Source organism: Thunnus thynnus, chromosome 21 (genome assembly GCF_963924715.1).
Source record: "Thunnus thynnus chromosome 21, fThuThy2.1, whole genome shotgun sequence".
Taxonomy (NCBI): domain Eukaryota; kingdom Metazoa; phylum Chordata; class Actinopteri; order Scombriformes; family Scombridae; genus Thunnus; species Thunnus thynnus.
In genome coordinates this window covers 6,990,516-7,017,662 of record NC_089537.1, presented here as the reverse complement: position 1 = coordinate 7,017,662, position 27,147 = coordinate 6,990,516, and the positions used below count along the sequence as shown (strand labels likewise).

General features: G+C 40.6%; 1 protein-coding gene across 5 annotated transcripts in view; it reads left to right on the top strand.

Moving 5' to 3' along the window:
* sh3kbp1 (SH3-domain kinase binding protein 1) overlaps positions 1-26,133 on the top strand; it is a 43,877-nt gene extending 17,744 nt beyond the window's left edge. For 2 of the 5 annotated variants that reach the window (XM_067578479.1, XM_067578476.1), the window contains exons 3-19: positions 6,454-6,568; positions 7,159-7,265; positions 8,939-9,083; positions 9,299-9,378; positions 12,632-12,721; positions 17,415-17,484; positions 18,453-18,547; positions 18,724-18,819; positions 18,940-18,991; positions 19,114-19,185; positions 20,765-20,906; positions 21,016-21,086; positions 21,219-21,325; positions 22,599-22,736; positions 23,420-23,634; positions 23,739-23,802; positions 24,346-26,133. In XM_067578479.1, the coding sequence (XP_067434580.1) occupies positions 6,496-6,568; positions 7,159-7,265; positions 8,939-9,083; positions 9,299-9,378; positions 12,632-12,721; positions 17,415-17,484; positions 18,453-18,547; positions 18,724-18,819; positions 18,940-18,991; positions 19,114-19,185; positions 20,765-20,906; positions 21,016-21,086; positions 21,219-21,325; positions 22,599-22,736; positions 23,420-23,634; positions 23,739-23,802; positions 24,346-24,384 (1,656 nt within the window). In that variant the 5' untranslated portion in view covers positions 6,454-6,495 and the 3' untranslated portion in view covers positions 24,385-26,133. The remainder of the gene's footprint in view (positions 1-6,453; positions 6,569-7,158; positions 7,266-8,938; positions 9,084-9,298; positions 9,379-12,631; positions 12,722-17,414; positions 17,485-18,452; positions 18,548-18,723; positions 18,820-18,939; positions 18,992-19,113; positions 19,186-20,764; positions 20,907-21,015; positions 21,087-21,218; positions 21,326-22,598; positions 22,737-23,419; positions 23,635-23,738; positions 23,803-24,345) is intronic. The other 3 variants (XM_067578477.1, XM_067578480.1, XM_067578481.1) reach the window with 3 other exon arrangements.
* The last annotated feature ends 1,014 nt before the right edge of the window (positions 26,134-27,147 follow it).

Here is a 27,147-nt window from a genome sequence, read left to right as displayed (position 1 = left end):
CAGAGGTCAATGAATTTTCAGTAAAAGAAAATGCAGTTTGAAAGGTGCGTTAGGCTCCTTTTAATTATGTATCAGTGAAACGCGTGAGAAGAATCAGTTTAGGTTACAAACTGATGACCCCGGAGATTGTTAGTGCAATCAGTCGGGTAATTTAGCAAAGTTACAGATAACATCATGATGCACCACATTTACAACTGCTGGCTTTATTCAAGATGCATTGCCAGTGTGCAAATCTGATGTTTTCTCAAAGCCTAGAGTAGTCGTTAGCTGCTGTCTGACCCACTAGCTAAGCTGATATTATCTTAAAGCCAAATTATATCAGAAACCGCACACATGTTGAGACACAATCAGTTGTTCTTAGCTACTATCTCATGAGAACGAGGGCCTCGATATGGCTGCTAGATGCAGTGTAGTACCTCAAAAGACTTTTCCAAGGAAATCAGCTGTTGGTAGCACAAAAGGTTGCTAGAAGTTCCCCAATTTCCTCATGAATAGCTCTACAGAGTGAGGGCTTTGCTATTTATGTTCATGTGATCTCTGTGAATTAGACAAGCAGGTGTTGCTGATCAGAATCACATGCTCATGATTTGACAGTAAATGGTTTCGGAGTCAAGCTAAACATCGTTTTTCATGGTGCAAAGGAGCAAAGCGCTATGCTGGTAGTCAGTCTTGAGAAGTAAAGTGACAGGGAATGTCTGAAAAGTTGGTCAATTTAGCAAAAAACAAATTGAAATTAATATATATTTTATTTAATGGTGTATTTGTTATGAAATTGGGTGACCCTATTTGAACATGACCTATAACGTTGACTGTGTATGTTCTCATATCAAGCTATCAGCTTGTGTGTCGTCTTCCTATAGCAGCTTGACCAATGAAAAGAGTTGTGAAATTGTGGAGGTTTGTGGAAAGACGGGAAATAATACGTTGTGTCATTCTTCCTTTCTGAATTTCACAATGATTTTTACAGGCGTAAGCTCTCTCCTCGCTTCCCTCTCTCTTCCTATATTTATATTTTTTTGCAGCAAGTGTACAAAGTGTAAGTTAGTTGTCACAGTACGTTGTTTTTTTTTTTCATTATCTGTGACCAGGAGAACGGAAAAGGTCAAAGAGGTCTGGCGACAGGGGGATGCACAGGCGATGTTCGGCTGTATAGCGGTGCTTTGTAAACTACATACTTGCTGTCAGGCCTATACACATTACACAGATAAACAGACACACGCACACACACAACACAGTGCAGTGTACATTATGCAGGTGTTTCCTGTTGAGATATGATGAATCATGTTGTCTTCCTCCCTTCGTTTCAGCTGGGTTTCCTTTAACTCTGGTTTACCTCCATATCCCCACGGGAGGAATTGCAGTTGAGCATGAACGGAGTCCAAGTAGTTACAAAGGCAAAGTACAGTTTGCTTTTTCCTTGATTTCCTTTGCAAAACCAGGCAATCATTAGGCTCCAGTTTCAAACTCGAATATATTAATCATTTAAAACAAGCAGCCTTAATGGGTAACATATGTATTTTAGATTTTTTTTTTCTTATAAGAAGTTATGTTCCATTGCTTTTTCATGAAGCATAGAGCTTAACAGGCAGTAAACATCGCCTCTCCTTCACTACTCATAAAAAAGGGGAAGCTGTAGGCTGCTAACAAATGGCCGCTGTGGGTTTTTGCGTAGGTTGGTTTGTGCATTGTGGAGTCTCCAAGTTAAAAGTGTTGTTTTTTTCACTAGTCAGTCTGTGGGTCTGAGTCTGTTCGTGTGAGTTTCTGAATGAATGTGTTTCTATATCTTGCAGAAACATGAAGGCATGTGGCAAACAGAGTCAGAGCGAGACATTCTCCACTCAGGCTGCAGAATCAATGTCTTTTTTTTCCCCTGGTTCTGCATTAACGCTGCATTAGCCTACTTTGTAAACACCAAATGTCAGGGAAAGGTAACAGTTTGACCGACCAGACCTCAGTTAACAGACGTCCTATAACATACCATTAATACATTAAATGAATCTGTTGCCAACATTGCCACACATTAGTTGTGCAAGTAGATAATGTCACGTACTGCTACAGCGAGGTGCTACTTTCGAATTGCGCTAAAATGGAATTATCTGTACGTTAAAGCTGCACTAATTAATATTTTTACATTGTCAATAGATCAAATATCTTTGTGTAACGTGAAAGGGGCTTGTAGTGACAAACTCACAGAGAATTATCATCCGACACAGCAGTTCTCCCTCAGTCCTATAAAGTGTTTTAGCATCTTTCAAGCTCATTATTTGGTTTCACGGTTCCCAACTTTACTGTTCTGGTTCACTCTCACTGCTCTTATTACTCTTGTTTCTGACAGCAGGCAGCTGTTTTCAGTGAAAATGCTCTAATAAACCGACCGTTCTCCTGCCCAGCACTTAACAACCACTGTTGGTAATGGATTAATGTGCAGATTACTTTGTTTCAATAAAGAGTAGTATAAGGTGTTACAATTTGAAATTCAGGAATTATATTATATTTACTAATCTGAGTAATAGGGATGCAACCAACAATAAATGTCATTATTGATGTATGTGCCAATTATTTTCTTGATTAATTGCTTTTTTAGATTTTAAAATGTCGGATATAAGAAAAAAATCCAACATGATGTCTTCAAATTACTTGTTTTGTCTGATCAACAATCAGAAGCCCAGAGATATTTAGCTCATCATAAGAAAACCAGTAAATAGTCACATTTGCACAGTTGAAACCGGTGAATTTTTGGCACTATTGCATGATTGAAATGACTGATTTATTGATTATCAGAATAATTAACTTTCTATCTATGGAACAGTCCATTAGCAAACATTTAATCTATTACTTTTACATTTTGGGAGGTCGACTTGTCAGCTGTCGTACCTTGACGTGTTAGCTTGGTGCAGGAGATGTGGGGAGGCAGTTAGCCACTTATCAAATGAGTAAAAATTAGCCTCACGGTAACTTCAAAGTTGTCTTACATGTTGTGACTTCTTAGCTGCTAGCTAGCTTTGTAGTTTTGCCTACTTTTGGTGGGTAAACCTACATTCAGGAATCACTTGGGCTTAGAGTTTGATGGTGTGTGTGTCTGAGCCCAACAATGTTAAAGAAAGGCAGACAAAGTTAGCAACTAGCTGCTGAACATACAGTGGAGCATTTAGCAGCTAAATAAGCAGATATTTCCCTCAGGAGTTAATAGAGAGCCTAATGGAGAGTGAATAATGGACTTTAATTTATCAGGGAGCCAGAAATTACTCCAAATGAATGATAATGTTGCTCCTTGTCTGCTGAGCGTGTAATAGGCAAATATTTGTATACTCATTCATCAGAACTACTTAAAAAGTCAGTGTTGTGTCTACAGCTCGTTGTGGTTCCCCCAAGTAGCCACACGATCAATTAATACAGGTTTAAATCCTATATTCAGATATACAGTACAGTATATGTATGTAATGATGATAATGCAAAAGATTATAATCGTTATAATGCAGCAAGGAGAAAGGCAAGAAACCTAATGTTGGTGGGTCCAGTTTTCTGTGCAGTTCAGAGAATGATGAGGATGATCTGTCACTTCCTGCTGGAAGAGGAGACACAAACCCCACCATGTCAGAACTGAATTGACCTCTCAACTACAGGGAGTGTGAATCTTTTCCCTGCTGAATGCCAGATTTGTGGTTAAGCCTGATTTATTGGGGAAATTTTTACACAAAAAACATACCTATTTCAGCATAATGCCCAGAGCCCAACCTTTGTAGCGCCTAAAATGGTTCTTAACCTAAAATAAGCTTCAGCTGTTGTCTAGGAAACATCTTTTCTTGTTGATATTTTTGGACCTCGGCGACTCATTAAGGCTTTCACGCCACACCAGGCCATACACAACCAGAGAATGTGTGAGGGGTTAGATTCTGTGAGTCAGTATACCCGGGCCTGTCTGCTTCACTGGGCTGCGTTCGCCACAGGCCAGAGCTTACGAAACAGTGTCATGATGAATGTGGTGGAGAGATGTGAACCGTCATGTCTAGGTTTTCTGGGTCTCAGCGTGTGAATGTGAACGTCTGTATGTCTGTGTGTGTGTTTGTCTCTCCATGTTTGCTGGTTTACTGTCTCCCCATCTGCCTGCTTGTTGATTCTTCTGTCACTCAGCGTATTTGTTTTCCTGCCTCTCTCCGGTTTTCTTGATCAGTTTCGCATGGCGTCTTGTGATTCAAGTGAAAGTCACGGGGATGGAGAGTTAGCAGAGACAGAGGGAGGGGTTGCAACACAGAAGGACGGGTGGGGTGGGGGTGGGGGGGCGCCTCTCTGTTTGTGTGTATGTGCTTGTCCGAGCTCTTGCAGGTAAACAGTCAGAGTCACCTGGGTCACTGACATCTAATACTGCTGCTCCACAGCCTCATCTGTAGCGCAACACAGCAGAGCACAGTGCCTGATAAACAAATACAGAATGAGAGACTTCATTTGCATGAATACATAAGCAAGTTTATTGCATAACAAATAATCTCATAAATTCAAGGTTTATATTCATATTCTAACTATTCACAGGCTTACTGACTGTTTTCTCAAAAACTATAAAATCTTTGGTTTAGTCTAGTCTTTCCATAATGACTTAATTCAATTAACAACATTTTATTCAAATTTTAGTCACAGGTTTAAGCACATAATTAGGTGTGAGATCAGCTTATGTTTCTTCATCATATTATATAAGAGGTCCGATGTTAAAAGTAATGCGGTAGTAGCATTTTTACACATTAACATTGACTTTGCAATTGAAAACGAAGCAGGGGAAGTGTGTAGCTGGGTGGGACGTGTGACTTCCAGTATGTGTGTTCATGCATCATAATCTCTTTATCATTATGTCTTTTCTCTGAGGGCCTTTTCGTTATGAAAATGACTTGTTTTTACCAAATTAGTTTTAAAATAGATTAGATATTGTCACATTTTTTGTTTAATTGATCATTACATTCTCATTAATGACACATTAATGTCATGGTAATGTTGTTTTCTGTCCAAAATATATCGTATTCGTCACCAATTTTGCTAATCTTATCTATAAAACTGATCATTTATGTTGACTAAGTGCTTAAATGAGCTAATTCCATGTTATAGATCCTTTTGATGATGTCGACATGATGTCATGGGTGTCTGCTTAAGTTTTAAAATGGGGGAGGAAACCTGGAAAGATACATAACTGACTAACCCTAACCCCTAACCCTGACCCTGACTGGAGGGTTTCCTGCATTTCTACACCACCTAACCTCTTGGATTTAAGTCAAGAAACAGCCACCTGCACTAGTCTAGATTAGTTAGATTGAGGGTGCTATGAAAACCAAGAATGCATCAAGAACAGTATCTCACGTTATGAATTTATTTTTCGCTGCATGCGGAAATGGAGATCATGTGAAAAGTGTCAATGGTGTGAGTCTCACGGTCAATGTGTGAGAGTTGGCAGCCCTGTTAATAGCCATACAGCCACACTTAAAAGAGCCGACTCTAATTCGGCTCCTTTATGAACGTCCCACAGCTGCATCCTGTCCGATCAGCGAGGTAACATTAGGTGGGCAGGCTGGCAAAGTTAGCTAACATTGACTCGCAAATCGATTTGATGACAGTACAATCCCACTTATAGCTAATTTAGAGTTTGTCAGGGGTCAGTAGGGCGAGCAGGTTCATTCAACATACGCTAGCCTATCTTTTCCTTTGTTCTATTTATATGATCCCAGTTTGGTTAAATGACTTGTTTCTCACCTTTGTAAACAGTCAGACTTGCTGTGGCAAACGATCAGCGATGAGTTCGACTAAACCAACTCAAAGGGTGGTCCAAAAATGTGTGATTTTTTGTCTTATTACTTGATTTTGTCAGCTGCTGAAAATAGTAAAATGATCATTGATAGAAGCTGCTTAAATATAATCACCTGATTGCAGGAACTGTATGATGATAAGTTTAGTGGGGTAAAGTGGGGTATCAAAACCATAACTTTGCCCCCCCCTATCTGAGTAATGGGGACACATTTGCTCCACTTGCTCCATTGCTCAGGCACCTGTGCATGGTGTAACTACTTTGGTGTCTATATATGCCTCTTAAGGTTGAAACATTGCCCTTTTCAGTCAATAATAAAAAAGACGTTTGAGAGCTATAATCCAGTGTGTGGACACTTTTTTCCTGTATGGGTCAAGTACCACTTCAAGTTACTTGAATACATAAAGTCATTACACTTGAGAGGTCATTAAAAATATGTTAACATTTTTCAGCTTTAATCCTCTTTCATTAAGTCCTTTCCCCTCTTTGTTTCCTTGTGTCTCATTCATCTCTCATTTCTATTCCTGTAACTTACATTTTCTCACCTGAACCTACCTTTGTTCCACCTCTCTCACCTCTCCTCCTCCTCCTCCTCCTCCTCCTCCTCGTCCTCCTCCTCCTCTTCTTCCTCCTCCTCCAACCTCTAACATCTACCATTTCTCTCTCTGCAGGAGATAAAGAAAGAAGGGAAGCGAGAAGCAGGACAGGCGAGCATGATGAGATCTGACCTTTCCAACGGCAGAGCCAGCCCCGTGTCCGACCCCAGCGCACGGCCGAGCAAGAGAGGTACTGAACTTTACACACACACACACACACACACACACACACACACTCATATATTCATACAACATCATTAGGCTGCTTTAAGTCTTCAGGCTTAAACATATATCCTATTAGTGTGAGGAAGGATTTGGGTCAAGCGTTCCTCGCTATTCTACTGCCTTCCGTGTACTTAACACTCATTGTTTACACACGTGCATTCAACATACATGTGATACCTTAAATTAAAGATGAGGAGGAGTGACACCTGGTGGACACAAAGGGAACAGCAGCCCTTAATGCCCCAGCTGGTGTGGAGTGAGTCAAGAGTAATGAGCAGGTTAATGAGTGTGAGACAAACAACAGGGAGGCCAGCGGGAAGCATTTGGTGTCAGAGCTGGTTAATGAGACTGCCCACCAATTGAAAGGTCAAAGGTCAACCTGTCAGTCTTTAGCCATGAGACCCTGAGTAAGTCAGTGACCACCTGTTCGCTCACTGTTAAGTCATGGATTATGGATAAGTGCATGAGCTAATTATGTCCACATGTAAGCCATAAATATGTACGTGCTCTTGTTCTGTGTGTGTGTGTGTGTGTTTGTTTGTGCGTGCGTTACAGTAGAGCAGATCCGTAATCGGAGGTGTAAAGCGGCGTTCAGCTACGTGCCTCAACATGAAGATGAGCTAGAATTGAAAATAGGAGACATCATTGAGATTATATCAGAGGTAAGATTGATTACACTTTACTGGACTGAACCTGTGGGATCAGTGGGGAAAAAAAAAATCAGCCTCCAAACCGCACAAACGTACGTGTTTTAAATGTGTTTGTCTTGTTTCATAATGAGATATGTTGGTTACCACAAATATGCAATTAGCAGCGCCAAAGATGAGTAATTTGGAAAGAGTGTTGTCATCACATAGTTTGTTTAACAGAGAGCACTGATATGTTTATATCTTGGTCTCAGTTCTTTTTCAGTTTCAATTGCAGGATTCCTTGTAAAAATGTTTGTTAATGGTATGTTTATATTTGAGACACAAATCGTTATCTGATGATATATTGATCCTCAGGCTCTATGAAAGCTATAGTAGACATTGGGCCTCATGCAAGAACATTTACTATCTTACTTTTTGTCTGTGAGGTTTACTCGTGCAAGTGTTCAAAGTCAGATTCAGCAAACAAGCTCCATTAAGTGCCCGAACTTGTCGTAAATTGCTCGTTTCAGCCTGATAAAGGTCACCTTTTCAAGAGTAGTGAGATTTGATCATTAGCATAATCAATGCCCCTAAAATTACCATATAAAGCTACACGTTCCGCTCCATTTGTTGACGAGTTTCATTTCAAAAACTGTTCCCAAAAAGTCAAAACAAGAATTTCACGCTGCAGAGCTTCGACTTCTGCTTTCAGAAATCAACAAATGAAAACATAACAAATATAAGAGTACCAGTAGCAGGGAACCCAAAACAATTATAAAATATGAATACAGCTGCCAACGACATGTGATCAGAGCAGCGCTGACATGAGGTTAGATGCTAAAAAACATCTTTGTGGAGCAAAGCGCTCTGTGATGGGAGGCAGTCAATGGATGTGACAGTCTTGTGAAGAAAAGCAGAGACTGTCTGTTATGACTCTAACGACAACTCGTGAATTTCGTTTGTACTTAAGAGAAAGATTCCATGTATAAGGAAATTGCCAAAAAATTATCTTAAATCACTCATGGGTGCCTCTTGTGAATGAATCTGTTCATACGAGTGGTTTTTAATGTAGAAGATGTTTTGCCTCCTTGGTTGCTGATAGAGATGAGATCATTCTATTCACACGAGACAGTGTGTAAATCATTAGTGAAAGTTTTGAGATTATGGATAAAATGAAAATAACTTTGAGAAAAACACTCTCACCACAAGGTCCACTCAGATGTTCAGTTGTATCACATGATCTTCCTCAGTAGATTGAGTTGCCAAGATGCCATCGTAGTATGAAGATACTCAAATTTACATATTTTCTGAGCACTTCTCGTTCATATTGGCTTAAAAGCTGAGATTGAAAGTTTTTTCTTGATCCTGGAAATAGCTGTTGAAATATTTATTGTGCATGTGTCATCACAGAGTGAGCATTGATCAGTATTGTGAAAACAACATGCTTTTGACATTCAGAAGTGCCCTTGTTTTAAAACCGTCATTTAGCAACACTCTGTTGCGACTCTCTTACCAAATGAACCCTAAACCTAAACGTGACCCTGCGCACAGCAGAAGTAAAACTTTTTTTCTCCCTGCCCTTTAGAAAATTTGTGCAAGGCGTTCATTTTGGGGTCAGAGTATGTTTGTATGTGTATTTATCTGTATGGATATCTATGTAAATCATTGTTTCTTTGTATAAATCTATGTTATGTGTGTGTTTTTAGGTAGAGGAGGGCTGGTGGGAGGGACTTCTAAATGGGAAGACCGGCATGTTTCCCTCCAATTTCACCAAAGAGATCCAATTGGAGTCGGACACGCCCTCTGTAGACACGCCCACCTCGCAGGAGGAGCTCCGCAGCAGCCGCACCAGTGAGTCTCAGACAATCAGATGGTGGGAAGTCACCCACCCACATAAAAGAATTAACAAGGGACTGGTGCTGGTTATAATGTTAATGATAGATAAGGTTTTATGACATTTAGTAAAAAAATAATGAAAATATTTATCCTACTAAAGCTGTGGAGTGCTGCTGAAAACTAACATGTATTGTGTGTGTGTGTGTGTGTGTGTGTGTGTGTGTGTGTAGGTAAGGACAGCCCAGGCAGTGAGAGTGATGGAGGGGACAGTCGGTCAGAAATGGGGTCAGGAGAAATCCAGCCTAAGAAGGTAATCATTCCCAGTGACTTTACACATCAAAGTCTGTTTAAAGGTCACAGGAAGTACTACTGAATATGTATGAAAGTGTTTAAGTCCGACATGAGTCTGACAGTGTTAAAGGACCTGAATGAAGGATCTGAGAATCTGTGGAGTAGTCTTTTAAAGTGAGAAAATATAGTGTACAAAGACAGACAAATGGAAGCTGTGTATTTAGTGATATTTTGGCTAAAAATACAGGAGTGAGCTGAGATATACTTATCTATATTATATACAGATGGGTGACAAGGTAAAAACCAACATAAAGAGTCTTAGTAAAGTGTTGGACCACTACATGCTGCCAGAACAGCTTCAGTGCACCTTGGCATTGATTCTACAAGTCTCTGAACTCTACTGGAGGGATGAACATCATTCTTCCAAAAGATATTCCCTCATTTGGTGTCGATGATGGTGGTGGAGGACGTGTCTAACACGTCGGTCCAAAATCTTCCATTGGGTTGAGATCTGGTGATTGTGAAGACCATAGCGTATGATTCACATCTTTTAATACTCATCAAAACATTCAGTGACCCCTCGTGCCCCATGGATGGGGGTGTTGTCATCCTGGAGGAAACCACTCCCATCAGGATAGAAAATGTTTCATCATAGGATGAAGGTGATGACTCAGAACAACTTTGATTTGCAGTGACCCTTCCCTCTAAGGTCGAGGTCACTAATAGGCGGTCCGGGTCCGAACCCAGACGCCGTCCTATCCAGACTTGGAACTATTACCGATAAATTATTGAGAATTATTACATTTTAATGGAATGTTTCTATTTTAACTGGTGCAGCTTTTCCAGTCAATACAGCACTGGTTTACTGGTCCAGGAAACTCACAGACCAATTGCATACATTGTAAATCATTTCATGTGATGCTACTCAGCCAATCAGATCTGTAAGTGAGTCAGAGAAAAGTAATTTCACATGGCGTGCTCTGAGAAGAGAAAAAAAAAAGACGGCGAAAACAGAGCTTTTAATCAAGAATAGACAGACTCCTTCCCACAGACAGTACAAAACCAGTTTATCTCATATGTTCCCAGACCGTGGTGATTGTGAAGCGCCACTATGAGACAAAGCACAAATCTTTTGAGCAGACATACCCACCTGAATCTGAACTGAAGGCACAGAAACATAAAAATGATAATAAATGAAAATAAACAATCAATCCACCAGAATCCTAACACATTTCAGATTTAAAATCCTGGCAGGACAAACTAGAGCTCACTTCTCCCACTGATCAAGAGAAAGTGGGGGAGTGTGAGATATTAAGAGGGAAAGAAAGAGAAAAATGAGGTGTTAAAGCTGTTCAATTGTTAAGATGTGTTGAGATAGTTTATTATAACTGTATATATAACTGGTTGAGACTGTTCAGATGTGAAATGGAGCTAAAAAAACAACAACTTAAAGCTACACTTTTTATTTCATCTTTCTAAAATCAAGCACTTTACTTTAAGATGTACATTTTTCATAAGCTCTCTGTTATGTATTGTATTTTAAATGCAGCCCCTATTTAACTTGAGAGAAGAACATTTATTTATTATTAGAATACTTATTATTTATAATCCCTTCAGTTCAACATGAAAACCGACAATAAATATTGTTGAAATATTATTTCTTTATTTCATTTGACAGCCAGTTGTTTACTACAGACATTAATACAACTACTAGGCTACTTTTATTATAGGCTATATATATATATGTGTGTATATGTGTACTTGAATTTTAATTGAATACCCCTGCTCTAGGGGGTCAAGTGGAAAATGCCCCCCACAGCATAACAGAGCCACTGGATCCCTTCACTGTAGGGGTCAAGCATTCAGGCCTGTTCTGTTCTCTTGGTGAACGCCACACATGCTCTCACCCGCTTGTCGAGGATATGATGAAAGATGACTCATCTGCCCATATCGCCTTTTTCCCACATCTCTGTAGACCAGTGCAGGTTTTTGCACCACTGAACTCTCAAATGTGCATTCATCTTTGCCACCCTGCTATAACATCCCTCTCTATGTGATTGTCGACGGACTGTTCTTGCTGACGCAGTTTGTCCTGCGTCGACACTCTCGGTCACCTGAGGAGTTAAAAGTTGCTCTTCTGTTTTTCCTTACACTTCGCACTAATGCACAAGCATCAGATGTTCCCCGTCAACCACAATTTCTGACCATATCTACTGACGTCTGTCCCATTGTTCTAAATGTAGATGTCACTTTAATCACTGTTCCTGTTGAATCACCAGACAGTTGAGCAGATCTTTTCCTTTTGCCATCTTGATACACAATCAGAATCAACTGGACCTGCTCAGCATTTTTATACACGCCACAGATTGTAACATGCTTAATTGTAACATGCAGTACACCTGAGTGGAAGCGTTTGTTATGTTTCTCTACTCATTTATTCAGATTTTTCCTTTAATTTGTCACCTGTCTGTATATGACTTCTCAGCAGCCACAATACGGCTAAATCCACGGCATGTGTTTGTCGAATGCAGCCAGCAGCTTACGCTCATCGCACACATTTGCTCAAGGTCGCAGACAACAAAATGCAAATCGCAGCAGCACCAAATAAGGTCAAAATGCCTTCTGAAGGATCTGAAAACAAAACCTTACTATAGATAGATTACAGATCCTCTGCGTCAGCTATGGACAGGAAAGACTGTTTTTTTCTGTTGCGGAAATGGAAAAAGGGAGCCTTGGTGATAATCTGTGATGTGCTTGTCCAAACAGAGGCTATAGATTATAAGATTATTGGATGAATTTACACAGTTGTCAAGAGTTACTGTCACCTAATCAAACTGGTGTCTGTGTCGTGGCGGGTCAAAGACCAGCGTCACAGTTTTATCAGAATTTAGAAGCAGGAAATTTCTTTATGTGTAATTTTTCACAGCAGCCAAGCAGGCCAGAGTATAATCATCAGCCTGTTTTAGGCACATACAGCTGAGTATCATCTGCGTAGCAATGGAAATTAATTCTATGGCTGCAAATAATTTGGAAATAAAAAGAGAGAAAAGGCCATAGCCCTCTTGACCCTTAGCAAAGGGCCAAGAACAGAACCTTGGGGTACTCCATATTTAAAATAAGAATATTTATGATATTTCTCTTTCAGATAAGGAAGATTTTGGGACAATATGAGCATTTGAAATGTACTAAAGCTCAAAATTTAGGTGTTTTTGGTGGTGTTTTCCTTTAAATATCGCATTGAATTTCACTTCATCATTTCAATCCACCTGTAGATCAGAGGGTTCGGCTTTGGTGACATCTTCAAAGACCAGCCCATCAAGCTCAGACCTCGCTCCATGGAAGCGGACTCAGAGGGGGACAAGGTGAGACACACACACACACACACACACACACACACAAACTGCTCTTTCTTCACACATTTTTTGATACAGTAATCATTGTATTGTGGGGTAAGAAACTCCCAGTCACGGCTCCGCCCCTTCCTCTGTTTCAGTTCTACAGCACAGGAAGTGGTTTAATGTTGGCAGACACACGCACGCACACACACACACACACACACACACACACACACACACCCTGCAGAGATTTGGCAAGCAAAGCAGAAGTGAGAGCTCCACGGGGCTGAGAGAGAGAGAGAGAGAGAGAGGGAGAGAGAAGGGGAGGTAATACAGTTTTTCACTGACGCTTACATATTCACACACACTGTCTCCTGCTGCCTACGCTGATATAGCAAAAGCTTCGTCCGTCTGTCTGCGTTTAACTGGAAACGGAGGAGAGGACGGTAGGGTCAAGCTTTCTCTTCCTCCCTTTCTTGCTCTCATGTCATTTTTTTCATTCTCTTCATTTATTTGACTTTCAACCTCTCACTTTTCTTTCACTCTTTTTCTTTTCTGTCTGCTTCACGAGCGCTGAGCTGAGTGTGAAACGAGACAGTGTTGTAAATGTTGTGGGTAGCGTCGTCTGGCTCCTCGAGGTGAGATGAGAGTCTCGGGTTTGGTGTAGTTTGTGTTAGTTAAGAGGTGAAGTTTTCTAATAATAAAGAGAAAATAAGAAGGAGTCTGGGTTTTTGATAACGTTTTGTCTCTCTTGATGATGAAAATACAGTTTCAGAGGCTGTTTCATCCTACCAAGAAAAGATTTTTGGGGGGAAACCCCATGAAAAAAAGTCCAGTTTGTTGATATGAAATTAAAGGGTCAGTTCACCAAAATTACAACTACAGTAGGGATTTCTGGCCATGCAGAACTTTCAAGGTATCTCTCTTTGAAGCGTCTTTATAATTAAGTTGAACTAACCCTTTAATAACACAATGGACAGTTTCAATCAACAAAGAAGAAAAGCCCTTATTCTCGCATTGTGACGTGTGCTTTTTTTAAGCTAATCCAATGGGATTTTAAAAGGTTTATTTAGCTTAAGATACATTTTCTTCTTCAGTTTCTCAAAAAAAAATCAGAATCAACCAATTTGGGGACACATGGTGTTGCTATATCAGTCATCAGACGTCCTGTAGCTCCTGCAGACAGATGTGAGGGATATGTTTGTTCTGAAGGATGTTTGGCAGCCTGTCCTGCTGAGCGTGAGGCTGTTATGTTGCTTTACGGTGAGACGAGTCTCTCTGCTCCCTAATGAGGCTCTGGAGGAGGTGACAGCAGAGCTTCTCCATTCAGGATGGGGGTGGGGGGGTGAGGTGGGTGTGTGGGTGGGTGGGTGGGGTGGGTGGCGGGGGGGCCCTGAGTCATGCGAAGCCACGTCAACCTTATACTTAAACTAGAAGGTCAGCTGTGTGTGCATGGGTGAATTCCCAGTTTGCAGCTACAGCAGTGTTCTGCATGGATGCTCAAGTGTATATTGTGGGTGCTGATACTGATTCTTCAGGGGTAGATTTCGTGTCCGTACTCAGCATCTTTCTGTAGGTTTTGTGTTTTTCACACACAGGGAAACAGGATTTTATGTTTTGTAAGCCACAAATAAATCATATACGTAGCTATCATGACAGTAAAAGGAGAAGTTTTCAGTGTTTCCACCTGACTTTTTTTTTTGCAGTGAGTCAAAGTCACTCAACCTTGAGATCAGTTGAGTCTACAGTTTAAAAAAGGTCTACTGTGTAATTTAAAAAGGGGGTAGTGGATCCTTAAGGCCGGATTATTGACCGCAACTTGGGAGGACAAACGTCACAAACGCGAAAAATGAAGAATATACAAAGAAAAACGTTTTACTGGTGATTAGCAGTGAGAAACTTTCATCATACAAATTTTTACAGTCACTACCAATAAGGAGTATTTTAACTAACTTTTCATATTTTCCAACCCTGTAAGGGAGGTATCACCACTCTCCAAGTCTCATCAAATCCCCCTATGGTTTCAGTTATTGGACAGAGAAACTGCTGTGTGTTTGTGGGAATTTTTTGTATAATAGTGTATGGAGTTTTCTATCAAGTAGCATCATGGGAATTGTAGGATCCAAGGTGTGTAACTCTAGACGCGTACTAGGAACTAAAAGTCAGGTTGTCTCGGCCTCTGCTGCTTCAGTTTTGACCTTTTCTTTTTTTTTATCTGTGTCTCACAAGCTTATGGAAGTGAAATACATCATTTTCTGGGTTAAAGTTGCGAGATATGGAGGATGTGGACTTGTTCCCTCATCAAAAAGTCTGAATAATTTTGTGTTTTCTGCATTTTAATGTCATAGCAAGAGCAAGAAAAGGTTAGACAACTAAAAGAATCAATTAAAGTTACTTTAAATACATCAGCAAATGTCACAACTCGTCGCTAAGTGGCTAGATTAGTGGGTTGTTTCAAGTGGACGCTGCACTTTCATCGGGTTGATGTTCACTTCCTTGTGAGCGCTACAGTAGGGCGACTTCAGAAAAGTGACACCACCCCGTTAAACTTCCTGCCTCTGGTCACACTTTGCTCTGCAGGTGGAGATTCGGATTATGACACTGAAACAGCTGCGTGTATCGAGTTAACATAACGTGTTAGTTTTGCAATTCAAGCGATCAGATACCTAGCTACTTTTTCAAATAAGTGTCTGTTACATTATTGTGGCGAACAGCGCAGAATGAAAGACAGGAAGCGGCTCTCAGCAATGTCAAACCTTTATTGACATACAACGCAGGGGGACAGGATCTCCAAAACACTAGTAAACACAGCTGTGGTAAAGAAATGTAACAGCCACCTCACACATGGTTGAAGCACGACAGGAAACGAGAGGCTGTCGCTAATCACTGCATCTCCCTGACGCATTTGCACCGTTTCTCCTCTGTTTATGCACCTATTCCTAACACGGCCCTCGTTTCCCATCATGCTTAGTGCTGGACTGGGTCGTTTTTTATGTCGCAAAATGCAGATTTGTTAATGTGTCGGTTCAGAACACACACATTGTCATTTTTGTGCTGGTTTACAGTTTTAACCATGTGTGAAGTGACATGTTACATTTCTTGACCACAGCTGTGTTTACTGCTGTGTTATTGAGATCCTTGTCCACTGTGTTGTATGTCAATAAAGGTTTGGCTCTCATTTCACACTAGAAGTCACAATATATAAACCTACATGCTCAAGATATCTCAAAGGGGTTAGAAAGGGGGAGAAATAGTTCTCAAGGGAAGCATTTTTAATTTTAATATGAAACTTTGCGTCACTATTTGCCTTTTAGAAGCTATAAGAGGCCCAGCGGCATGTGATCCTCTCTGCGATGCCGTAATGATGTCTCGACGCTCGTAGCACCACATGGGTCTCATTAGGACAGAAGGAGAGCAGCTAAAGGGTGTAGAGGGAGGAGAGTAGTGGAGCCGGCGGGGGGAGGCGGTGCGGTTTTTCTCTCTCCCGGCCGAACAGAGCTGCGTGTGTGTTCGGGACAGACTGGGCCCTTTGAGTGTGTGTTTTTCCTGTGGAAGAACCACCCCGGTTCCACAAACACCGTCGAGGGATCCACTCCAGCCGGAAAACAACGACCCCTTTAAACCGTCTACACACTCACACACACACACACACACTCCATCATCGAGTCAGCTTGTTGGGTTTGTGTGCTAAATCCGATCTCATCTTCTCTCTAATTAGCCGGGTAGATTGGAGCTGCGGGACAGCGCGCTGTTCACTGGAGAGTCATTATTTCCATTAAATTGTTGTTTTTATGAGAGTTTATTTTTGGGTTTTAATTTTTTTTTAACCCTTTTATTTGTGAAATTGGTTCATTTTTAGCGTGTTTTTGTTTGACTTGTCCTGTTTCATTTATTAAGATTTTCAAGTAATTGCTGTTTTATTTTTTATTATTATGATTTTATGTGAACACCAGGAAGATTAGCAGCCACATTGTAGAAACTAATGGGAATCCAAATAAACAGAAAATATGATTAAAAAAAAAGAAAAGGTTGTTAAAGGACATTTAAAAACATACAAAATGTTATAATGTTGTGTTTAATTTAACTCCAGTTTGTGCAAAAAATTGAAAAAAGTCTCTGCACACCTGAATATGTGACAGGTGCATCAGAGGAAAGCAGCAGTTTTGCTCATTTTTATTGAAGTTGCCTCTCATGTATTAACATTACACTGGAGTCACAGAGCCAAGCATCCAATTATTATAAACCTGACAATCTTTGAAATAACAAAGAACAACTTTGGCCCTCTGGGTCTTTAAAAGGTCACTTGGTAATTCATTTTTGGAAAATTGGATGCTTGGCTTGAGGCATGAACTGAAGCAATGTTGCATTTTTTAGATCAGTTTAGTGATGTATCTTTTCACTTCTAATTCCAGCTAATTACCAGCAATTGTATTGTGCTTTAAACAGCAGGTTTTAGTGTAAGAACAGTTCATTGAGTGATCACACAGAGAGAAATCTGTTGCGTAAGATGTCAGTTTATCACATTCTCCACCTCCACACCAACCACAGCTCAATCAAACTGGGACACGCTATTTTCTAGAGAGGTTGCATGTTACACTCAGGAAGTCCCAGTTTGAATCAGAACGGTCACACCAAAGACAAACACCACTCATTACAAAATGATATAAGTGCATGTGAGGGTGAGGTTTTAAAGCTAAACATCTCTCTGTCCATCACTCAGACTAACGAGGGGAAAGCAGCGAGTGTCTCCGCTGACACCATGAAGACCGAACCTGACAGCAAAGCCAAAGGTGAGGTTATATCATCACAACAAAACACACACTAAGAGTTACATATCAACAGCTTCAAATCAAACAGTCCGATAAAAAGCCAAAGAAACCTTTTAAACTACAACTAACACAAAGCATACCACAGTAATTTCATCATTTCCTACCTTTCATGCAGAAGGTTTCCTTTCATTCCACTGTTGTTTGTTATTAATACACACTATTGTAATGTCGCTGTGGAAAACGTTTCCTTCAGCCGCTGGTGGAAAGCTTTGTTATCCAAGATCTGGGAGCTGGAAGTGGAAATTCACACAAACATGAATATTTTGATAATGTGAACTCAGTCGTCTCTGCTGTGTGTGAGTTAGTTGTAGTAAATGGGATCAAACCAGGGAATGATTTAATCATCTTTTATGCTTCTTTTTGTATGTATTGTACATGTTGTATCAAAGCCATGAGGTCCCAAAACACACATACAGTAGTGTGATTATGAGTCACGTTCTTGTGCAACCAAACTTACTGAATACATCATGATTGAGCTTTATTTATTTTATTTATTTATTTTTTTCAAAAGACGATTTATTTGTAATATTCAAAAGAAATGTGTCAAATGTGATCTAAAAAATCAACACAAACAAAAAAAAGAATAGAATAGGCTTTTTAAAAACCTATTTGTAACACAAACATTCTATATTTCTGTATATTTTCTCTTAACTTTCTATTAATTGAAGATTTTCTGAGATGTCGTCACAAGTCGACTTTGTTTACTGTAAATTACTGTGATCAGCTGCTTGCAACAGGAAGCACAACAACTGACAGGAGGACATAAAATCTGTTTAAACTAGTATTTGCCACAAAAAAAGGATGTTTGATTTCCATGAACATCTATAAAAACTGCAAACTTTGCTTTTGTTACTTCTCTACTATCTTGTTTTGTCTGTGTTTCTCGTTATGTTTTGTCTGACTTCGTCTTTAATTTGATTGGCTCTCAGGGCGGGAGCTGTGTAAAGTCCTCTTTCCGTATGAAGCACAAAATGAAGATGAGCTGTCAATCAAAGAAGGGGAAATCATCAACATCATCACCAAGGTCAGTCAGTATATTTATTATTGTGTTATTTTGTTCCCCATGCGGGTGTGTCTGCTGTGTGTTTGCATCATTTGCATCATTTGATTTGTTTGTGCTGGCACAATTTGCATCCAGGTGCTCACTAAACACACCTAGCAAGCATTTAAATTACATTTCACCAAACATTGTCTGTCCAGGACTGTGCTGACGCAGGTTGGTGGATGGGGGAGATCGGAGGAAGGCAAGGTGTCTTCCCAGATAACTTTGTCAAGCTGCTAGAAGCCGAAAAAGAGGTAATTTTAGCAGAGAAGCTGCCTGATCACCATGAGTTTGGAAGTCTAGAAAGTCTCAAAGATACAGTTCATTCTTGAGGTGATGTTTCGTAACGTTTCTGTGTCTTCGTGTCTTTCCAGAGACCAAAGAAACCGCCTCCTCCCAGCGCACCGTCAGCCAAACACACAACAGGTAACATCCAGCGTCTTCTCCTCTCTTGTATTTATATGTTCTGACTGACAGAGAAACACAGAGACTTATTAAAAAACAACAACAAACAAAAAAAGCAGAAACCTGTAAACTCTGACCTGTAGAGAAAAGGCCGGACGTCAAGAAGGTTCCTCCTGAGCGGCCCGAGCATCTGCCACAGAGAGACCAGGATCGAGGTACATTCTAGACCGCTTCGGCCCCGCTCAGCCTAACGCGATCTGCTTCGACTCACTTCAGCTTCTCTCAGCTTTCTACCGATTGTACTGTTCACCTGACGACAGGCAGAACACTACAACTAACACACTTCATATTCATTTTTTGACCTTTTTTTTTTAATTGCAAACTGAGCTAAAACTACAGAACATTAGGTCTCTGTCTAGAAACGAGTGCAAGACCAGTAGAAAGAAGACGTGCGGCATGTTTGTTGATAGAACAAAGCTTTGATTGAAGAAGCGGTGCCGACATCTGTCTGTGTGTAACAGGAAGTGATGGGCATTGTGGTTTCGATCTCGACAGACACTGGTACCGACATTACAGCTGCTTTCAGACAGAAGTTACCAATTGTCTCCGCGATGCTCTCGTTATTTATAAAACTACGAAATAATTACTTTTTATTTTGCAATTCATAGTTTGTGTTATTTTCCACATGGGTGTACTGTATATTAGGCTTTTAATTCATACAGAAGATGAGGGAAAAAGGGAAATAAATAAAAGCACAAAGGAGAAAAGCAAAGGGGAAGGGTGGAGCAAGAAGCAGATAAATAAATAAAAACTCAAAAGAAGTGGTTTTGAAGGGAGGCTGCGCTTGAGTAAACACATGAACATGACTAAAAAAGGGCAAAAACTCTACGCAGTTTCATCATTTAATAAATAAATGATGTGGAATAAATAATTTCCATTTTTGCCATTTAACATAATAATCATGACCCCTATTTAACTATTTAAATTTTTCAAATGCTGCCATACTTCCAACCTGAGTAATCCACACTTGAATAGACAATGACAAACACATCATTTAACTCTGTAGGAAGTCACTTTATTCAGAGTTTTAAACATTTACAAAGTTTAAAACTGAAAGCAGAGTTTTCAAATGCTCCTGAGCTGTGCTTCCTCTACAAAAAATTCAAATTTCCTAAATATTTTGATTAAGATCATGAGTCAACACTGACATTTGTCATCTGCATCATCTATGATAATGATAAAGTGTGCAGCCCTAAAATAATCCTCATCCTTTCTTTTTAAACAAGTATAAACTCCTGTTGTGTTTAGCAGCTAATCTAAAAACCTTCACAAATTGAATGAATTAATATAAATAAATACATTTTCTCATCCTATTGGCAGCTTTTCTCCTGTGGAAAATGAAATATTTGATTTCTAATCATAACATCACATCTCTTGCATCTCATAAAACAAGAACAGGCCATAACGATGCTTCCAAACACTGCCGCCGCCCCCTCGATGCCTGATCTTCTGTAGAACTGTTTTTCCTTCCTTTTCCGCCCTCGCAACACCTTGACGACCCCGGACTCTTCTTCTTTCTTTCTCCTTCCAACCTGCTTCGGCCCACTTTAGTTCTCCTGGCTCCGTTTCTTTTTGCTGCTGTGGCTCCTGCCTTCATCACTGTACTCCTCCTGCCTCATGCATGGCTGTGAGTGTGTGTGTGTGTGTGCATGTTCCCGTAGACGTGTGTTTTTCCTTTTGAACACCCTTGTGTATGATTTTTTTATATTTATATATATATGTGTGTGTGTGTAGGTGAAGAGGTGAAGGTTGGAGACATCCCCAAGCCCTCCCTCCCGTCTATCCTTCCCAAGAAACCCCTCCCCCCAAAGACAAGCTCCTCCTCCTCCTCTTCCTCCCAACCCCCGCGGCGCCCCGAGAGACCACCCACTCTAGCGTCAGTACACACTTATACACACACACACACACACACACACACAGTCAGAAAACAGCCATAACCCCTGAGCGTACACAGGCTAACGTTGTTGTATGGTTTACCTGCTCAGGTGTGAAAGCCCAAAGTCTGAGGGCGGGGCTTCGACACCCGATTCTGCCCCTGACAGGTCACATGACGCTGGTGAGTTTGAAAAGTCGGGAGCATCGGCCAATCAGATCAGGATATGGTGCCTCAGTAGCTGTCAGAGCGCTCTCTCTCTCATCGGTGAGATTGAAGCAGCTGAGAATCAGGTGGGTTTTTTTTGTGTTGCAGATGTGGACCTGGACGCCGTGGTGTCGTCAACAGAGAAGCTGAGTCATCCGACGGCGTCACGGCCGAGAGTGACAGACCGCCGGCCTCGCTCACAGATCATCACACCTGTGAGTGTGTAACGTAGCTATATATAATCTGATGCTGTAGCCGTGTCCCAATTCTACACGACATACTGAGTCATACTGAGTTTTTAGTGTCTCCATGTTGGAAATGTGACAAAATGAATCAGATTACAGGTGAAAAACAGTTTTAAAAGTTGTTAATAGTGATGAAACAGCTGCAGGATAATTAAAGATCCCCTCCAAACATGTTCAATTACCTCATTAAAATCCTTAAAAATACATCTCCTCCTTCCCTTATTAAAAAATCCAGAATCTATGAATATATAAATATTGTTCATTTAAGAAGTTTAACTGCGGGACACAACACGTCTCCTACTTCACTGAAAAGTTCAATCTCAGTGTTTGTGCACTGGAGGCTTCAAGTTTCCACATCACATTTGTGTAAATTGTATACTGGACCGCGATTGGCTCCGAACTATTTGTGATGTCACACATCATACCTGCAGGTAAACAAGCCTTAAACTCTCAGCACATGAATGTGAAAACAAAGTTTGCACACACATCATCCTGCACAGTGAAGCTCAAACATCCGACTGAAGGGAACAAGAAGAAAAAACATATCTTTGTTGTGTTGAAAGCTGCGGTTTGATTGATGTCCGTTGGATCATATTTGCATGACTCTCTGTTCTTACAAAATGATGAAGTGCAATGATGATATATGATGTGTGTGTATTACCTGCAGAGACAGTATACTATGATACATTTTCATAAACTGTAATGTAGATGAATGTATATTTACAGTAGTACAAACTCTACACAATCTGTAGTATAGAACTGGGACATAGCTGCAGCATTCAGATGCTCATTGGGTGATGATGAAGAGACATGTTGGTGTACTATGCATGTGTGGGAAACTCATTGTGCTGTTAATCACTGTGACATGAAGCTTAGTGAAGCCTTTTTTCTTTTCATGTGAGCAGAGGGAGGTGGGAGGAAGCTGCTTTAATGGATTATGACTGAATGTAAATTGTAGGATTTATATTTATTTCCATGTGTTTTGTTTGGTTGAGAACAGTTTGAGTTCATCTGTCTCATAGCTTTTCTTTACTAAGATACATTTTCATTCAGTTATTTGGCTCTGTTGGGGAAAGATATCCGTCAGTTGATGTTTTGTGGTGATGATGTTTCATTTCCTCAATGACGAAAATTACACATTAATCAGCTAATTTCAGCTTAAATCAAGTCTATATCTGTCTGTTGAAGACTGAAGACGCCCACACAGTCAGAACACGTTTCCTCTTGTCCGTCTCTCCTGCAGTCTTCTCTGGCCAGCATCGACCTCGACGTCCCCGCCCCGGAGGAGAGGAAGGAGAGGGACCGACGGAAGGACGAGCACGAGTCTGTCCATACCAGATCGGTAGACGTTTCCCTGAGGAAAGGCGTTCCCATCTACTCTGTAAGACCTCCACCTGCACTGCACCTCCATGCCGTGTTGATTTTGTCCAGCAGAGGGCGCCACACCACAGATTTTCAATTCAAGTTTCTGTGACCAGAGTTAAAACTACAGATCTTGTCTTTTGTCCCTCGTTAACGTTTCACACTGTACAGTAAATGTTACTTTGTCTGTAGACAGATGACAAAATGACGTGATGGATGGAGATAATCAATATTTAGACAGTTGAGTTTATATTTCATGCCAAATACAGAGAGAGAGAGAAAATCACAGAGGAGTTTCAGTAAAGAAGCATTCACTGGTAATCAATAGGCAATACAGTTTTTCTTGGTTAAATTCAAGCCTTACAAAGTGCATGTTTTTCAGTTGGCAAAACAATATCACCACAAGTGTGTAGCTGTTCTGGAGCTTTCAATTATATCACATGATCTTCCTCAGCATATAGAGTTTTCCCAGTTGTCATGAAATTGTAGATTTCCATCTTTTCTGAGCACTTTAAAAGACTTCTTCTACATGTTGGCTTAAAAAATGAGACTGAAAGTTCATTCTTGACCTTTGAAATGACAGTTTCACATATACACATATATTTTTGCTATAAATTCATTAAACTACCTGATTAGATCTGAGATGTATGGGGAGAATTCTTCAAATCAATGACATGTGTTTATTTCTCCATTTGTCCTCAGGTACCTGAGACTAAAGCACCTCTGCCCACCAAACCCTCTGTCCTGAGCCCGCCAAACAGCTCCGGCCATCGCCCCGCCTCCCCGTCTTCCTCCTCGGGTCTAAGCCCCTCCCCCGAGCTCCGGCATTCGCCCGTGACCCCGCCGACGCTGGAGGAACTCAGGAATCAGCTTCGAGACCTGAGGGCCTCCGTAGAGCTGCTGAAGAACCAGCACAGGTACACCAAACGTACCACCTGTGTGTGTGTGTATTTGTGTGATACACATGAGTGAGTGTGTGAGTCGTAATGCTGATGTGTTTGTATGTGTTGGTGTATTTCAGGCAGGAGATGAAGCAGCTGGCCAGTGCGCTGGACGAGGAGAAGAAGATTCGTCTTAGTTTACAGGTGAGACATAACAGATTAGATGTATGTTTGAGATTATTTTGTTTTTATTGTTGTGTTTTTGGTAGCTTAGAATGAGCCCTTTATATCTACGTAGGGAGCGGATCCTCTTCCACAGAGGCCGCCATGTTGCACCGCCATGTTTCTACAGTAGCCCAGAACAGACAAACCAAACACTGGCTCTAGAGAGGGCCTTAAGTGCATTTTGCAAGTTTCGCAGCCACTGTAGGTTCTCCTACATGCCTGGAAGGGGAGGGTGAGGTGTGTTCAGTCGGTTGCAATATGCAACATCACCACTAGATGGCACTAAATCTTACACACTGGTCATTTAAGTCAGTTATTGAGTAAAAAAGGCCAAATTTTCTGGGTTTAATATCACTGTCAACTGAATATTTGGGGGGTTTGCACCATTAATTGGACCAAAAAGGCAATCTGAAGATGTCATCTTGGTTTCTGCATGCATATTTTTCAATATTTTCTGAGATGTTATAGACTAATCAGTTGTTTTTTTGTTTTTTTGTTGTTTTGTTTGGTTTTTTTTTACAGATGGAAGTAGAGCACATAAAGAAGAACCTGGGGAAATGAAAGCTAAAGCATCCTTATCGTCGCACTCTGATTACCACATCTGAGGCCAGCACTCGAAAACATTCTCACTGCTGGCCGGGTCACTTCAGCCAAAACAAAAGTTTGTGCCAAACGATCATCAGGAACAGCATCAGCAACAACACAGCACCATGGAATCAGCCACCTTCCTTCCCCCATGACGCCGCCTTATCCTGTGTTTACTTCAGTATTTTATTTTTCTTTCAAAGAGGCTTCTCTGTTACGTTTACTGCTATCTTGTCGGAGCTTGCTGTGCCACTGGTACTGGCTGACCTCGGGCCTGTCGCTGTGCGTTGCCATGGTTACAGAGCGCTGACACGGAGCTGCGGCTGTCGTGGCGACCTCACTGGTACTTTAGTTCTCTGAGCGTGAAGGAAACTTGGGACTCGGCCTCCGTAGCCCGGTTGGTTCAGACGACCTCTGTGCTGTTCTGTGTCCACTCTGCGGCCTTCGCCTCTTATCTGTGTGTGCGTGCGCACGCATGTGTGTGTGTGTGTGTGTGCATGTGTGTGAATTTCCATCCATGTGATAACCAATTTTTGTTGTTTTTTTTGCAACGTGAGACTGTTTTGGCTGGTCCTGACTTCTTCCACGGTCTAGTTTAGGTTTAGGATTTGGGTTTAGATGTAAGATTATGATCAAATCCAGATGTTTGAGGCACATCATTAGCATTACGGTAACTGTTTGACACACTGTGCTCGATGTTTCTATGGTGTACTGCAGGCGGGTGATTTTGAAGCATCAGCCACTGACATTCAGGCATATTTCCCCAATCTTAGACAATATCTCACTTTCTTCTTCATGTCATAAATTTCTAATCTGCAGTCAAATATTCTACCTGCTGAGAAATTAACATTTTAACCCATAAGCACATCAGGATTCTTTAGCTCTTTTAGCTTAAATAAATCTAACCAACATGTAAAGTTGTGATACTGTAGGTGCTATTTAACTGAATAGTCCGACATTTTGGAAAATACACTCACTGAGAGTCAGATGAGATTATTAATAGTGTCGATCGTCTCATCTGACAAGAAAAAAACAAACAAAATGGCGGACTGTTATTCAAGACTGCACAGTGACATTTGACTGCAAATTAAAAATGTATTTAAAGTATGAATCAGTGCATGAATACACCTATTTATGATATTATCAACTTAATAATGCTGCCTTCTGGGAAAAAAACAACAACAAACGTATTACTTTTTTGACTTATGCACTTTTGCGCCACCTCTGGAAATCTTATAAAACAGCTGTGCTGGTCGCATCACATCCCCAAAAAACACTCAAACCGAGGTCACCTGATGTTTTCCGGTGCTTCTTTTGGCCGTAGGGTGAAGGGTAAAGTTCGGGACGGAGTTTAAGGAATGTAGTCGGTGAAAAGTCCTCACAGGTGAAGGAAGAGAAAAATGTGTGTGTGTGTGTGTGTGTGCGCGTTTGTATGTGAGGTAGCATGTACGGCTGTTTGCCTCCCTTCCTTAAATGTGCACAGAATCTATGGCAACCCGTCACTGTGGCCTTCCTGTTTCTGACTCCAAATCTTTCTTTCTTTCTTTCTTTCTGTCTTTCTTTCTGTCTTTCTTTCTTTCTTTCTGTCTTTTCGTATGACAAGGAGAAAACTGCTACAACTGAGGCGACAAGTTGTTTTCTTGACTTGGTCCTTTCTCTCCAGGATAGTGATAAATATATATACTTTTATATTTCAGTGTAATAAAGATGCTATTATGTACTGTATGTGTGTATATTTTGTTAAAATGACAAACATGTTTGAACGGTAAGATGTGTGTTTGAGACCAAAAAAACAAAAAGCTTGAAACCAGACATTTTCAGGTCAGCGAGCGTCTGAGTGAACAAAAGGAGTAGTGAAAGTCCTGATTCAGTCTTAACGGCTTCTGCAGAACTCGTATGACAACATTATTTTCAGCCTTATGTAACTTAAAACAGATAAAATTCCAGTGAATATATGTAACAAGACACCATTTCAATCAACCTTTCTGTTGCAAGAGTGTTTTTAGTCATCTAAGGGTTTGATACTGTCAACATCTTTTTAGAAAAACCTTCAAATTTTACATTTTCATAAAAAATGCCAGCTGTATTAATGCCTATTAGAGCCTGATTCTGTGTCGGTGTGAAACAACAGAAGCATAAAAAGTGTGAAAAGACATTATGCGCAACTTAATAAATATGTTGCAACAGGAAACAACAGTGGAACCAGAGGAGGTAAGATCAAGATCACCAGCCTTTGACCAAAGAGGAAAATAAGAAAACATTTAAAGGGGTACTTCAGCAATTCAATGTTGCATTTCCATAAACTACAGACATGAGATTGGTATTGATCTTCTCATCTAACGCTCAGCAAAAAACAACTTATTTCTCACAATGTGAAACTATTCCTTTAACAAGACCCAGACTCTGCAGCTCCCCTCGGCTTTACGGAGCCTTATAGTGAGTTTATAGCAGGTTTGGTTCACTCTCACCACTCATAGTGCTGTTTGCAGCTGTTTTCAGAGAAAAAGCTCTAAAAACCCACTGTACACTACCTGCCCAGCACCAAACAGTTGGTAGAGACCAAACACAGAGCTCGACTCCAATTGAGATGATAGTATTGCTCTCTAACAACTGGATGTGTAAATAAGCAACTGTTTGCTAACAAGTTTAACATATCATCTTAAAAAGTGATGATATGTCAGTGTTGTGTTCTTACCTGTTTTTCCGCTGCCCTCCAAGTGGCCAAAAACTCAGTTAATG